This window comes from Euprymna scolopes, chromosome 7 (assembly GCF_053919585.1).
Source record: "Euprymna scolopes isolate OS-2025 chromosome 7, ASM5391958v1, whole genome shotgun sequence".
Taxonomy (NCBI): domain Eukaryota; kingdom Metazoa; phylum Mollusca; class Cephalopoda; order Sepiida; family Sepiolidae; genus Euprymna; species Euprymna scolopes.
The window spans coordinates 50,787,398-50,804,558 of NC_136488.1; the positions used below are offsets into that span (position 1 = coordinate 50,787,398).

At 35.5% G+C, this 17,161-nt stretch overlaps 1 protein-coding gene across 1 annotated transcript; it reads left to right on the forward strand.

Annotated features, from left to right (window-relative positions):
- Window positions 1-599: 599 nt before the first annotated feature.
- On the forward strand, window positions 600-16,911 carry LOC145279741 (mitochondrial import inner membrane translocase subunit Tim29-like). The gene is made up of 2 exons (XM_080131040.1): window positions 600-753; window positions 15,469-16,911. The coding sequence occupies exons 1-2, from the start codon at window positions 645-647 to the stop codon at window positions 15,969-15,971; spliced, it is 612 nt and encodes a 203-aa protein (XP_079987166.1). The 5' UTR covers window positions 600-644; the 3' UTR covers window positions 15,972-16,911.
- Window positions 16,912-17,161: the final 250 nt, after the last annotated feature.

The following is a 17,161-nucleotide window of genomic DNA, read 5'->3' on the forward strand; positions in this document are numbered from 1 at the left end:
AGCTTTATTCGTTACCTTCTGATCTAAGTCCATGCGTATTAAAGGTTTAATAAAATAACCTTGTCAGATATATATATGTAGATTGGCGCATGCGTAGAAATAACACGTTTAGTCGACTTATACCTGCTAAATTCCATTTTTTTAAGAAAAATTTGACTCCTCTTTTGCCGACTAAAAATCAAATCAAATTTGTTCCATAATATGAATGAATCCCCTATATATCAAGTTTCAAGATTGTAGACCAAAACTTGGCAGAGTAGTTTGGTAGAGACCGTTCTTCATACAGACAGTTAGACAGACAGACAAGATCACTTTTATATCTACATCTACTTACTACTTGGCCTTCGGGACATGATCAAAGTGTAGTATCTGTTCTTGCTGCACTTCTATTTCTTGTTCTCTTTCGGTGGAGGAGAAATCCTTCACGACTGAGACAATTTTTATTTTTGTACCTTTTCTCCACGTTAAAAAACGACCCTGGTGTATAACTCTGTCCCGTGGGGAGGCATAGTAAATAGGTACATATATTGTAGATTTTTTACAAGTTTAAAATATTCGAATTCTGAATCTGGAATACGCGAATAGCAAAACAAATTATCGAACAAGAATACGAATATCATTTACTGCGGAGCTGCATTGCGATCATGGCGTCCAAAAACGTGTTTAGAACTTTCAAAACTTTATCGAAGACGTCTTCATCGACCAGACTTGAGTCTACACGTAATTTTGTCGTCAGCCGAGCAAAGAAAATCGGTAAGTGACCTTGCATAATATAATCGATACATTTTAATGTGTGTTATGAACTGTAAACATGTTTTAATTGACAACGAACCGACAGAGGTGACGATTCTTATTATTGTTAAATAAAAATGTTGAAGGTCGTTTGGTAAAAACTCACCCTATAAATGTTACTGGTTTTTACCAGTATTTTGTTTAATTAAAAACATTTTTTTAGCGATTATCGAGATTCCAACGATATGACCCTCTCATGATGGCTATTTTATTGCTATCTCGTAACACTCGGCACTCTTCGAATAAACGCTTTAAAATATAAGAAAATCTTTCCTACCTTCAATGACCTCGGGTTTTGAGAGATGGATGCGAAAGCGTCTTTCCCTTTGTGATTGTTTTTTATACTAATGGATAAATCATGTGACCCTAGACCTTCTATAAAATTGTATGGGTTGACTAGCTTGTGTGTTAATTTTTTACCCCCATCTTTACAATCGGTTCACACCGTGTCTGAAGTTGTTCCTTTTCTTCTTTTTCCTTTTCTTTTCTTCTTCTCTTATTTACTATTGGGACACCGTCTTGGTAGTTCCTTTGTTTTTTCTTTCTCAATCAATTATTATATTGATAAAGAATTATTACGGGACCACAAGGACTAATACCTGAGGTCGCAACCGACGGCATCTGTTGCAAGAGGTAAGACGTTCTTTTTCTCTTTCTCTCTCAGCCAGTTGTCATTGATGTGTTAGGATAAATTTCTTAGCCTCAGACCTAGGTCCTTGATTATACCTTTTTTATAGCATCCTATTAAGAATTCGCTATACATTGCAACAGTTACTGTTTTTTATATTAAAATGAATTCCTTACAAGTTGAACAATCATCACGGTCATCCTTATTGGAAGATCAGAGAGTCACTCGTACGATGATAGACTTAACACTAGAAAATCTTAGTGGACTTGAACCTCTTGAGAGAGATGTATTGGAACTGCATAAACGAGACATTCTCCAGTGGCTCCAAGAGTTATTGCATATTGACAAGAAAATAATGAAGGAGACACCATCGATTGAGATGAGGAGCTGTTTGACAGACAGTTTCACTTACAAAACCAGGGTGAATAAATTATTGTCGCAGTTAGATGCTTCCTTACCGGTTCCAGAGATCCATTCCCCTTTACTAACCTCAACTCCTCCCACTCTACCTTCCCCAGCTCAATCTGGCATTGAATTAGCGAAGCCTAAAATAACATGTCCAACATTTACTGGCGTTGATAAAACCAATAAATTTGCCCTGCGGGATTTCCTAACCCGTTTTGAGTTTTGCACATCTGGAGTGAGCTCAAAGAAGGAAAAACTCATATGCCTTAAGGCATATGTGATAGGTCGGCCATTTCATCTGATCCATCACCTGTCAGAAAATGACCATAATTATGATGTGGCCATAAATATTTTAAAGGAGGAATACTGGGACAGAGAAGCCATTAGGGAAGAAATTTTTAAAAGAATAGTGCAGTCTACACCTAAGGTGGACAAGTCTTATGAACAACTAAAGGAATATCTTTCCCAGGTTCAGTATGAACTTGGTGAGTTAGATTCAGACTATGGTTATGATTTTTTAGTTGAGGACTCCGGAAGTGGATGTCTGGTGGCTCATATCCTATTTGATAAGATCCCTGATGAGATAAAGGCAGAGCTCATTAGAGGCTCTAGCACACCATATCCTGGCTTGAACTGCATACTGCAGTATAGTCACGAAGTTATTAAAGCATTACTCCGGATTAAACCTATTTCAACTCCTAAGACAGAACTGATTCCACGGTTTAAGCCAAGGTCAAATGCTGTTTGGACGAGAAGCCCACCTAAAAATTCTGCATTACAAAGTTTTCACGCAGACCTAGACTTGGAAGACAAGATTCCTTATTGCAATTTTTGTGCAAGAAATGGACACACTAGTTCTCAGTGTACTACCTATCCCTCATACAATGAGCGCCTGCAACGCTGTAGGCAACTTGGATTGTGTGAATTCTGCACAGTTGCCAGCCATGATCAGAAAGCCTGTCCAGGAGTCAAGGGATTTAGATTCCCTTGCAGGTATTGTAAGTCTCGGAGGCATTATGCTTCTATGTGTCCTCAATTTGTACTAGAGGAAACAGAAATAAATACTAACATAAGTACAAAACTTGGGGACATTCAAAACCTACTGCCAATGGTCAACATCACAATTAAAAGGGGAGCCTCCTCAGTTTCTCTGAATTGCCTTATTGACTCGGGCAGTCAGAGGTCATATTTCTCTGAACGGGTTCTTCAGCACCTGAAGTGCGATCCAGACTCATGGGAGGAGGTGGCCATGGACGTTGTGACCTTTGTGGGGAGAAAACGCCGCATTTTCAAGCAGTTAACTGCAGTTGTAGAGGTCTTGCCGGGAGTAGCCCCCCAACTACCTATTTTAATTGATTGCGAATTGAATCTGTCTCACAAAGTACCAGACCTTCCTCTGGTTTGGGAAAACCTAAGAAAACTGAATTATACCTTTGCTGCAGAGATAGAGAGTGGCAGTGTACAATTGTGGGGTCTCATGGGAATTGATTTGATTCAATATATGCGTCCCATGAAGATAACACGATGCATGAATGGTGCGGCTTGGCAGACATCCGCTGGCATTATCCCCATAGGAAATACAAAACATTTTTTGCATGAGAACCAAATCAGTAAGATTGCTATAACTCCGGGAGCCTTGAGCTATGAAATTGACAGGCAGTACTATTGTAACGATTCTTTGGTTAATAGTATTGTGAATCCTGTTCCGACCTATGTGGATCCATTTGCCGACATTTTTGAAGGAAGCACTGTGGATCGGGGCTTGGAATGGATGTTTAGTCTAGAATCCTTGGGACTGCCTGACATAGAATCGGTTTCTGACTATGACAATCAAAAGATGGAAGAATTCATGCAAAACATAGTTTATAAAGATGGTCATTATTTGGTTAAATTGCCTTGGCATAAGGACAAGTTATCTCAGGTTCAATCTAACCATCATATAGCACTTAAGGTGCTGGACAGAGTAGTATTCAATTTAAAGAAGAAGGACTTATATGAGGAGTATATTAAGGTTTTTGAAGACCAAGAAAGAGAAGGGATAATTGAACCCCTAGAATGCTCCCCTCAGGAATACAAGCATTATGTGTGGGTTCCACATAGACCTGTGTTCAAAGACGAGCATACAACTACAACTAAAATTCGACCAGTTTTTAACTGTTCTTTTAAAACTAAGAACTCTGTCTCTCTAAATGATGCTGCTTATCCTGGGATCAACTTAACAGGGGACATGCTTGATTTAACTCTGCTTTTCCGAACAAATAGGTATGTATTTTTAGCAGACATCAAGAAGGCATTCTTGATGATTCGATTATCTAGTGAATCTGATAAGAATAAATTTTGTTTCTTTCTGCGAAAAAATAATAAGCTAATGTGTTATCGTTACACAACAATCTTATTTGGGTTTAGTGCAAGCCCATTCATCTTGAATTGCATACTAAAATTTCATGCTGGGCGTTATCCTTTGGATGATTGCACTGGGATGTTACAGTCTAATTTTTATGTAGATAATCTGATTAAAACAAGCAATTCCTTGGATGAGTTAACGGGCTTGTATACACGAGCAGTAGAAAGATTGCAAGAAGGAGGATTCATACTCCAATCTTGCAATTCTAATCATACAGAATTACACGATTTAATGAGGAGAGATGGTACTCTTGTGAGTCACAGCTGTCCTTGGGAGAAGGTATTAGGTTATCGTTACGATCCTCTTGCTGATACCATCAATATTGCTTCCTATAATTGTAACCCTGAGGCAGCAACTAAAAGGCATATACTGTCTGAAGCATCAAGGATATTCGATCCACTCTCATTATGTTTGCCGGTATCTATACAGGCACGTACTCTTGTTAGTGAGTTGTGGAAATTAGGTTTTGAGTGGGATGAAATTGTGCCAAGTGAACTTCAATCCAAATGGGCAGTCATCGCTCATGAATTGTCAGAACTTGGTTCTGTTACCTTCCCTAGAAAAACCCTTGATGAAGGGAGGGAAGCTGAATTATTTCTGTTTTGTGATGCATCCAAAAGGGCATATGGATTTGCAGCATATGCAGTCCAGGGGAAGGTTTCATCTCTGGTTTTTTCCAAGGCAAAGGTGGCGCCTCTTAAATCGAAGAGTTTACCAACTCTGGAGCTTTTATCGGCCTTCTTGGCCATCAAGTGCCTTCCGACTTTGTTGAAGGCCTATTCTAATGTAAGTTTCAAAAAGGTATTTCTTGCAGTTGATTCACAAATAGTATTATCCTGGTTGGTCACAAGGCGGACTAATAGCAAGAATGTTTTTGCCATGAATAGATTGAAGGACATTAGTCAATGGGAGGCTGAATTGATGTCTAAATTTGGTGTGGCAATTCAGTTTAAATATGTGCCTACTGCACAGAATCCCGCTGACCTTATTACCAGAGGTATTCCTACCTCTAAACTGAGGGCCAATTTGGAATATTGGGTTTCTGGACCGTCTTGGCTAAGAGACCAACCGATTTCTTGGCCTGAAAATCCTTTGAATTGTTTGAGCCCAGAAAGCAAAAAGATTGTATCTTCGATGGTTTGTGCTGTTTCGCACAGTCAGGAGGAGCCAGTTGTGCAATATGATAGATATTCTTCATTGTCTAAACTATTAAATGTCACCACATGTGTGTTCAAGTTTATTAATAGGTTGAGGAAAAGAGACTCCGACTTTGGTAAGATGGCTCGGACACACTTGATTAAAGTAATGCAGAGACAATCCTTCTGGGAGGAATTAGAATACTTACAAAATCCTTCAGGTAGGTCAATACCACCAAGAGTGGGAAGTCTAAACCTTTTTTTGGATAAGGAAGGATTAATTCGATCCAAGGGAAGAATTGGGAAGGTCTCTGTATATGAATACGAAATAGTTAATCCCTTGCTTATTGCTAAGGATCACCATCTTTCTAATCTCATAATATTGGACTGTCACCACCAGTGTAAGCATCTGGGTGTTCCTGCTACCTTGAATAAGGTCAGGTTATCTGGGTACTGGATACCCCAGGGTAGGCAGGCGGTAAAGAGAATTTTATCAGGATGCTCCTTGTGCCAGAAATTTAACTCTATTCCATTTACCTACCCCAAAATGACTGATTTACCTAAACATCGGGTGAATATGATAAGACCATTTTTGCACACAGGAGTAGACTATACGGGTCATCTGTGGGTTCTGAGAGGTGGGGAGAGGGTGAAGATGTATATCCTGGTCTTTACTTGTTTGGAGGTACGGTCAGTTCATCTAGAACTGATTGAGGATATGTCTGTTCACTCATTCCTAATGGCCTTGATTCGATTTTCAAATATTTATGGGATTCCTTCGCATATTTATAGTGACAATGCTAAGTCATTTGTGGCTGGATGTGACATGATTCATGAGGTGATTGCTTCCAGTGAATTCAGGGAGAAATTGGGGACATGCCAAATCAAGCATGTTAAGATCCCTGTACACTCTCCTTGGTATGGAGGTGTATGGGAAAGACTGATTAAAACCATCAAGTCTTGCTTGTATAAATTAATTGGACGAGCTAGTCATGATTATTTCGATCTCCTGACAATTATTTCTGATGTACAAAATGCCATAAATGACCGTCCCTTGACTTACAGAAGTTCATCTGACTCAAGTTTGGAAATAATAGGTCCAAATCACTTTTTACGCCCTGTAGTAAACCCTCGTTTGATTTTGAGAATGGATGGGGAGGGTATTTATCAACTAGAACCTCCCTCTCGGAAACAACTCTTAGAGTCCTTAAATTGCAGGAATTATGCATTAAAAAGATTTAAGAAAATTTGGTACGAAGATTATCTGCTTAGTATAAGAGAGCATGCCCAAAGACAACAAGGAGGGACTTCACCAGTTGTTTGTGTGGGAGATGTAGTCACAATCAAACTCCCTAACAAACCTCGACCATTTTGGGCATTGGGTAGGGTCACACGTCTATTTACAGGAGATGACGGATTGGTGAGATCTGCTCAGATAAAACGAGGAGATGGCTCCTTGCAAGTTCATTCCCTGAAGCACCTCTATCCCTTGGAGTCGTCTATTCAAGAACCCATTGATGGACTTGATTCCTTGATGGGGAATGCTGATGACAATCTGAATGGCTGTACATCTGTACTTGAAGACCCTATTGAAGAGGGCACAGAGCTTGGTTGGATTTGCCCTGATTGTGGTGAACCAGACAATGGCAGTGCCATGATATGTTGTGACTGCTGTGATGACTGGTACCATTTTTCCTGTGTTGGTCTATATCGACCTCCACCAGAAGAGGAAAGTTGGCGGTGTGGAAGTTGCCTCAACCAGGATCCTTCATTATCCCATGATATGATGGTGGATAATTTATTAAATGATGCTGAACATGCATGTATTTGCCCAGGATGTGTTCTACCGGATAATGGTAGTCCAATGATATGCTGTGATGAATGCAATCAATGGTACCATTTCAACTGCGTAGGTATTCAGCAAGTTCCCCCAGAGGGTGAGAATTGGTACTGTTGGAATTGCCTACATTCAATTCACTAACAGTCCACTCTCAGAAAATAGGTAATTATTTATTTACCTCTCCCATTTTTTTTTTCTTTCTTCCTTTTCTCTTTATCCTTTATTTTTATTTATTTACTAGCAGTTCAGCCGGCTTGGCAGTCAAATTTTGACAAAAACCGATTGCGAAGCTTGCCCTATGTCTGAATACACTTTATGTTGGTTTGGAATGTTTGGACCGGGGATTGGCTGAAGGTTCAGTTTTTTGGGGGGGGTTTTGCTTCGACCCCTTAAAACTTATTTTTTTCTTGGATTTGTTCAATTTATCAAGTTGGATCCATGTCCCGGGAATCTAAATTTAGAATTTTGAGTGTTTGGACCCAAAATTAACAGTTATTTGTATTAAAATGTACTCAGACAACTTCACTGTTTACTATTTATTTATTCATTTATTTATTTATTTATTTATTTTTTCTCTTGAGACGGGAGTGTATAAGAAAATCTTTCCTACCTTCAATGACCTCGGGTTTTGAGAGATGGATGCGAAAGCGTCTTTCCCTTTGTGATTGTTTTTTATACTAATGGATAAATCATGTGACCCTAGACCTTCTATAAAATTGTATGGGTTGACTAGCTTGTGTGTTAATTTTTTACCCCCATCTTTACAATCGGTTCACACCGTGTCTGAAGTTGTTCCTTTTCTTCTCTTTCCTTTTCTTTTCTTCTTCTCTTATTTACTATTGGGACACCGTCTTGGTAGTTCCTTTGTTTTTTCTTTCTCAATCAATTATTATATTGATAAAGAATTATTACGGGACCACAAGGACTAATACCTGAGGTCGCAACCGACGGCATCTGTTGCAAGAGGTAAGACGTTCTTTTTCTCTTTCTCTCTCAGCCAGTTGTCATTGATGTGTTAGGATAAATTTCTTAGCCTCAGACCTAGGTCCTTGATTATACCTTTTTTATAGCATCCTATTAAGAATTCGCTATAAAAATAAGCTTTTAAAAACTAAAAGAACTTATCTTATCATTGATAACATTTATTTGTTACATACTTTTTTAAATTACTTTTTTGTTTTTGTTGTCTATATTAAAAGATGCCTATAATATAGGTAACCTATATTTTGTAGGATATCATAATATTCTACAAAAATAAGGTTTTACGCTCTAAGCAATAACAGAAAATAGGTACTTTGGTGCTTCTGTATGTATGTTAACGAGGTTTTTTTTTCTTTCTTTTTTTTTACAAAGAAATCACCACCTATCAAAGCCTAGAGGCCATTCGAGGATAAGGGTTAAAGAGTGTACAGTGGTCAAAAGGACAATATAGTAATCGTTAGAATTGTGTAAATTTGGTAAATTGGATTAAATATTATTTTCAAGTTAAATTCAAGTTTCACAATATCTTTTTTATTATTAAATTGTTAGGTGACAGTAAAACTCCCTCCCTCCCCATATTAAGAATGGTTTTCAACCATTCTTAATATGGGGAGGGAGGGAGTTTTACTGTCACCTAACAATTTAATAATAAAAAAGATATTGTGAAACTTGAATTTAACTAACAATGAATACCTGGTTTTCAAAATAATAACGTTACTATTTCAGCATGGTAACATAAGTGCATAAGTACAGGAACATTACTCGTGATGATTTTGCAAAAGAAAATAATCGTTAAAAACGAAAACGGTGTTTACATTTTCGAACTAATAGAATCAACACACTTTTACATGCTCTGACTTGCCTTTTGGATAGCAAAGTGTAGTATCTGTTCTATATGGCATAATCACTACTTTGACACACCGATTCTCATTAGAACACCAAAGTTAAGCATCCTTGAGCCTGGCCATTGCTAGGTGGGTGACTATCTAAGAATACAAAGTGGTGTATGGAAGACGTCGACACTTCCTGCAACTCCTGGATTCCAGCTGGCCCCTAATGGTCTTGATCCTATCCTACCACTGGATCAAGCTGGCTGGGACAAGAGTGGCTCTGTGCAAACCAGCTTCACTTCAATTCAAAATTATTGAACTTGTAAAAATCTATCATCTAAATTAGGGGTTTCTAAAGTTTTTGAACGGGGGAGGGGGGTACGCATGACTGACTTTTTAGAGGTATGGGGGATTAAACTTTCAGGACCAGTCATCCATCATTCATAAGATGATCAGATGGTTTTGTTGTTCTGACATACGAACCGCTTTTAGTATCTGTTCTGTTCTGATACTGTTTAATCTTCTTGCTACTTCTACAGAATTTGAACCAAACTAGTTTTTGTAACCCTTACCCGAGTTTTAGGTTTAGCTTGGCAACGGTCAGTTTTTTGCCACTCTGGCTTACAGTTAGTGTGTGAGGCACGAATGGACGATGGCCAGTCATCTAGTGTACCACAACTCCCACTAACATAAAAAAAAAATAAATAGAAAAGGTTTGTGATGATTCATCACAAACTTTTTCTATTTATCTATGTGACCAACAAAAGGAAACAAACTTGTGAAACAACAAAATTAAAGTATTTTCATTTCAAAGAGCTGTTAAGTATGTGATGATATTGGTGTGAGCATGATCACTGCTGCCAGCCAAAGAGGTCAGGATTGCTACTGCTAGTTGTAGAGATGAACAGAGATAATGATGCAAGCAGAATCAAAAACTGCTGGTAGTTGCATCTTTATTTTTACCCCATTCAAAATGCCCCTTACAGTTTCTTCCACCTGTTTTAGTGAATGGTATCATCCTTTTTGATATCATCCACTGCACAAAGACCAACAAGATTCACATAATGTTGCAGATTACAAACCTAGTTTGAATACAGTTTTAATATTTTAAATTAATAAATGATATATACAATATGAACATGTTGAAACAATAAAATAATGGAATATTTCAATAAGCAAAAATATGTTTGCAATAGACTAAATGAAAAGTCAAATAGTTTTAAAGTCAGTTTAGGGTATTTGCAGTGTTTTTTTTTTTTTTTTTTTTTTTTTACATTTTCACCCCAAACAAGGCACATTGCGTCTTTGGTGTAGGAGGCTACTATCAGGGGCAACAACTACTGGGGTACTATGTAGGGATTTGGGCAGCAAGATGTCGGTTCACGTTACACTTGAACTTCTGCACGTCAATACAGTTGGGAAAGCAGGGACCTGGAATGGAATTCCAAAATTTAGCGGTTCTGGGGAAGAAACTACTGGAGTAGAAAGATCTTTTACATCTAGGAATCTCTATTGTGTTGGGGTGGGATTTAGCTGCCTGTCGGGTTTGTCGAGGGTGTTTACGTCGTGGGGGCACAAGTGCTTGCAGTTTGTCAGAGTGTTCACCATTAAAATACTTGTAGAACAGGCAGAGGGATGCAACATTTTATCGATGGGAGAGAGGCTGAAGCTTAGATGCCAGTTCCGGGCCTATCAGATTGGCGACTCTCTTTTGAACCTTGTCTAGGAGCGAGAGACTAGTAGCAGATGCACCAGCCCAAATATGACAGCAATACTCCATACATGGGCGAATGGTTGCCTTATAGAGGTACAGGATACTTTCGGATGTTAGTAGTTTTCTAGCACGGTAGAGAGAGTCTACCTTCTTCGCAGCGGCCCTGGCAATGCTTTCAATGTAATTGTTCCAACTCATGTTTCCAGGCCAAGGAGTTTGAAAGATGTACTCTTAGATAAAGAGTCATTGGCCATTGCTATTGGTGGTAGAGAAGGTTTCTTGTAATTATCGAAGTAACAAGAGGTGAATGTTTACAATACAAAAATAGTTTAACGATAACAAAAGATTGACCTTTTTACATAAGCAGGAACAATGTTTTGTTATATCCTGAGAAGAGTTTCAAGACAAGAGAGTAGAATTGCCAGTTACTGAAGAGATCTGCTCAGCATACATCCTAGAAACCAATAGGGCACTATAGCTGAGATGTAAAATTTAGTGAAGAGGTTGTGACTCCACAGGAACTGGGAAGTCTAAATAAAAACATATAAAGAAATGTGGAAGACTATATAAATATAAAAACTATATAAATATAAAGACTATATAAAGAAATTTGTCTGTGTTACTTTGTACGTGGAGGTATTTCTTTTGTCAGAGAACAAAGGAAACAGTAAATCAAGGTATATTTCCTGTGTCTGTGTGCCATGCAGAACATTGTGTATTTATATTTTATGAAATTATGATTATTGAACCTGTTTAATATATAAGTATGCATCACCTATTCACACACCGCCGTTAATGTAATCATGTGTACGCTTTGTAAACAGTTTATGCATATGTTATGTGTCACACCCACACACATGCATTGACAATGATGTTTTGTACACATAGTATACAGATATAGAATAGATATAGAATAAAAAGTATAGCCTGTAGGCAATTATTTTACACCAAAGATATAAGACAAAGAGGATAGTGCAACATATGCCTTTATTACAATGACATCATTACAATTTCAGTTCTATAGCATTTTATCTTTCCCATGTTTAGTGTACAAATTAAGTATTTCTTTGAACACTGAGTTTTTTTCTTTTGTCTGTTTGAATTATTCTCTCTGTCAAGCCATTAGATTGAGCATATTTTGAGCTATTGGTTTCATGTTTTCTGAAAACTTGCCAACAAAATAAAACAAAGTGGTCAAAAAACAAATATATGACAAATAAATGTTAAAAAAAGGAAAGATAAGTTACTCTTCTACTTACCTGAATAAGTATTTTATACATTAACTTATTTTAAAGTGTTTATTTAGTTTGAAACACAATTAATGTCGAGTCTTAAATTAGAACAAAAAAAAATGGCTGACATTACACGTGACATTTCTTGGATGGATATTTTGTTTGATTTTCAATTTTTGAGCGATTAAGTTTTTTCAGATGACTGTCTAATGTCAGCCATTTTTTTTTTCTTGTTCTAACTTAAGACTTAACATTACTTGTGTTTCAAACGAAATAAAAGTATCCTTATGTCAGTTTTTTTGACAAACTTTTGTACAGAGAGACCAGAGACACTCAAGGATAGTCTAGTAATTTAATTTTGCCATAATCTCCAAAATTCGAAGTTCAACTGCTTTTCAGCAATACTTTTATATCTGGGTCTAGCTATCATTGGAGCAATGTTTTTAATTCCTGCTTCAGGAGTTTCATTGCAAGTGAAGCTGTATCATCTTTTCCATGTTTATTGTACAGATTATGTATTTCTTTGAATAGTTTTTTCTTTTGTCTGTTTGAATTATTCTTTTTTCAAACCATTAGATTGAGCATATTTTGAGCTATTGGTTTCATGTTTGCTGAAAACGTCTTGTATTATTTGATTCTTTTTTATTATTATAGTGAATTTCCAAAATTGAAATATTGAATTTCAAGTGAAACTAATGATATCTACTGAATTATCATGTCACATGAACATATCCAAAAATAATGGAAAACGATAAGGTAAAAAATTAATTATTAACGAAAATGGAGTTTTGCAAAAAAAATAATAAGAGAAACCAGAGAGTTCTAATTGTAGCAAAAGAGAGGTAAATATTTTTGAAAACTGAAAATCCTTAGCCAATTTAGCAAGACTTAATTTTTGCAAATTGTCTTCAAAAATTGTTTTTATTAATAATTAATTTTTTACCTTATTGTTTTTCGTAATTTTTGGATATGTTCATTACTGTCACATGAGAATTCAGTAGATACCATTGGTTTCACTTGAAACTCAGTATTTCAATTTTCAAATTTCGCTACAATAACAAATAAGAACCAAATTATTTCTATAGATGTAAATACTGGGTCATTTTTTTAGAATACAAATTTTGAAATTCCATATGGTAAAGATTTTCTTTGTGAGATACACAACTTTTTTTGCTAAGGTCGTGTCACCAAATTTATTGATCTTCTGATACTTTGAGTCATAGCAGGGCTCTACATTTGCTAGTGATTTTTCAGAGTGACGACTAGAAATAATGAAATGCTTATCTTTTGGCGATTATACTTCTTTCACTGACACTTTCAAGGCTTATTACCGAGTGAAAAATATATTTTCAACTTTTTTTTAATAAAATGAATAAAGTTAAATTATTTAAACAATAAAAGTTTAATAGAAAAATGTAACCACTTTTTAGCGAAGGATGTTTAAAAAAAGCATCTGAAGAAATTAGAATGTTTATACCTTCAAATATCAACATAAAATTTGCTGTATATTTAAAATTACACTTATTAAAAAAAATACAGAAAAATCTTTATGATGTACATACTCGTCACAGAACGAAGATGTCATATTCTAAAAATCATGTGGGTTTGATTGGTAACTTTTCTATTTGGCTAGTAAACGAAAATATTTAGTTGTCAAAGGTCAACTAAAGATAAATTTGTCCAAGATTGGTTTGAAATCTCATGATCTGCTTCTTAACAATTGCATAGGTTTTGAAAATACATAAGGCAATTAAGCTCTGCAGAATTTTGTGTTTCATCATCATGAGGATTCATCAGGATGAAACGCGGTGAAATCTATGTAGCTTAATTGCTATATATATTTTCAAAACTTACTACCTAGCTCTATTTACGTATTGAGCACTATTGAAGTAAAGACTGAAAACAAATAAATAAATTTTGACATAGCTACACGTAATAATAATAACTAGCAAGATCTGTGGAAATTCCACAGTGGACTCTTTCATATGTAATATATGGATATTAACATTCTGTGGATGTTCAGCGTCAATGGAGTTGTAGCTCTTTTGTTAAAACTGGTATTCTTGGTATGCTTCAGTTTTATGCTTGTGATTTTGGTGTTCATGTTGGGCCAGGAGGGTGATTGCTTGGTTTTAGCTTTTGTTTTGTCAATGTCTGCATGCATAAATAATTTGTTGGCCCTTTGGTAGGAAAGTTCATTCTTTCTATGATAATTTTTCTTTAGAATTTTAGGTAATTGTTTTATTTTTCCTATAGAGAGATTTTCTTTGTTTCTCCGTTGATTTACCATTTTAAACTCCTCTTGTTGTTCCACCTGGCGTTTTGTTGCTTTGGTTGTCCTGTTTTTAATGTTGTTGCAAGAGTTAACCAACTCCCCTAGAGTACAAAAATAGCTTTAATGTATGTAAGTTTGTTATGACTCTGATCACCAAACCATACTTACCGATCGACCAACATTAAAGGATCTTTGATACTCTTCTCTGATGATGGTTTTTGAGAGAGAGAGAGAGAGAGAGAGAGAGAGAGAGAGATCGGTGTATTGCTGTTAGAAAAAGGGCTGACCATCACTTCCTCGTCTCTTACTGTTATGTTACTCATGAGTCCCGTCCCCCTCCCACCCTTTTTGTAATCATACAAAATTAATTACTTTCAATTTTGTTCAGTCAAGTGGCATATTGTGTAGTAGTAGTAATTTTAAATATGTAATTTTAGTGTCTTTTTTTTTCTTTTTAATTTTTCAATCTAATTTACTTAATAAAGTAGAATTTGTTTAAAACAATATTTGGCAATCATGTAATACTAAACTTTTTAGTCAGTTAAAAATAGGACAAAAGTTACAGCCCATTGATTTAGAATGAGTGGTTTATGCCAAACTTATGGTGATTAATCTCCATTAATTCCTAATTTTGCATCAAACAGATATCATAATACTTAGTTTGCTGCATTTTATTCATAACAAAGGTCCTTACAAAATTTCAGCTAGATCTGACCAGTAGTTTCTGAGAAAAAGTGGGACGAACAGATTGACAGACAGACTAAAAGAAATATAGACTGGATTTTTTAATCTGTTAAAAATGGCTTTATGCCAAATTGATAGTTGAATATGGTTAAATTTTTGTTTATTTTTGCATTAAATACTAATCTCTATTGATCCCTAACTTTGCATCGAACAGATGCCATAATAAAAGAAGTGGAATGGACAGAGAAAAATATAATGTAATAATGTTAAAATAAAGAATTTGAGTGTTTTCTTTTTGTTTTAATATTGATTTTGTTTAGTTGAAATACTGTTCATCATTTTATGGCCTTCCTGTGTTACAAAGCTTATAGAATGAATTTAAAAGCAGATAAATTGTATGAAAAAAGTAAATGCTGAAAATGCATAAAATGTTAATTAGTATAAATAATTTTGACAAGTCTCAGATATTTCAACTATAAAAGCTTTTCTAAAATCTCATTATGAATTAAAAAAAAAAAATGTACAATGTTTTTTTTTCTTTTTTAAGGTAAATACTTCCACAATATTTACGATGACTACAAAACTGTTGCCATAGAAACTGTTCAGGACATGAAAGCAAGACCAATCAAAGCCTCCATCTACATCTCAGCAATTGGAACCGTGGGTTTTCTTATGAAAACTAATCCAAGTGAACAAGACTTTAAAATGAATTTAATGGAAAATACCAATGACTTGTCACTTGTTGGTCAACCGGTGCGCAGCCCCAAGACAGAAAAATACATTAATTTTCTTCAGGATAATTCCAAGGACCATAAACTCGTTTATATAAATCTGGGAGTTTGTTCCCTTATTTATGAGGACAATTACAGTCAAGACGTTGATGTGTATTATACTCGATGTGGCAAATTAAAAACGCGGTGGTTGGACTTTTACCAAAATATAATTGACGTAGGAATTATAGGACGTTGGATTAATATGAACAAATCAATGGTTGATTATGACATCAACGAAGATGAATGGGATGAGAATGGAAACGCAAGAAAAGAATGATTCAGTTTCGTTTTATAATTTTTGAGATGAGGATTGATAATTTGAATTATTTGGATTACTGTTCTCATTTTTGATATTATTTTCAACAATGTTTCGGCAAATTATTTAATCTATGGTAGAAGTCTTAAGCAATTCATTGTTGTATTCTTAGTGTCATCTGTGTTGAAGAGTGAACCTTCAAGCTTCAGAAGATTGTCACTTAGAACTGATTATTACTTCACGCTTATATCTGTTATGCCACGTGTCGGCAAATGTGTATTTCAGCAGCGTAAATTATTTGACAGACAAAAATTTATAAAAATTATTTTTATATAAAACAAGTTGTTAGACACTGAGGCTGAAATAAAACCCGAAAAAAATTTAATTTTTATTTCTTCAACATTTTTTTTATTAAAAAAAATACACATTTGCCTACATGTTATTGCGGACAATTCTAGTATGAATTTTAAGAGCCTTAAACTTATTCCTATTTTAGATGTGTTATCTTCTACTTGTATGTATACACCACACACAATAGGTTTTGAAAATATATAAGGCAATTAAGCTTCACAGAATTTTCTGCGTTTCATCCTCATGAGGATTCATCAGGATGAAACGTGGTGAAATCTATGTAGCTTAATTGCCATATATATTTTCAAAACTTACCTAGCTCTACTTACATATTGAGCACTGAAGTAAATACTGAAAACAAAAACTGTTGCCCAATATATGTGCTGCATATGTTGTTTTATTCTCCATCATTCATCTCTTGTCTATTAGAAGCACCTGCAGAAGGTCGGAGTTCACGTCAGCTGAAACATTGTGATAATAATAAAAAACGAAAGCAGTAAGAATAATTTAAATGATTCAATTTTGTTGAAAAGCTTTTCGCTCATTCTGTAATAAAACGTAGGTGTAAATAAATTTATTATCATATTGAGTTCAAAAAAAGATTTTTAAATATATATTTTTTTTTGTTTCTTCCATAAGTGTCCAAGTTTGTGTGAGGGTAGGTAAGAGGGGGAGTGTCCACGTTTATACTCCCCAAACCAAATTCTACTTATTTTATTTATCTCCTCTATAGAAGGTGACAGAAGATAAGTATGGGTAAGATGAAAGTGTTTCTCTGGAACAAACTGAAGTCAAACCTGACACACTCAGGTCCTCATTCCATGTCATTAACCACCTAGCTATCATCACTCCATAATAAA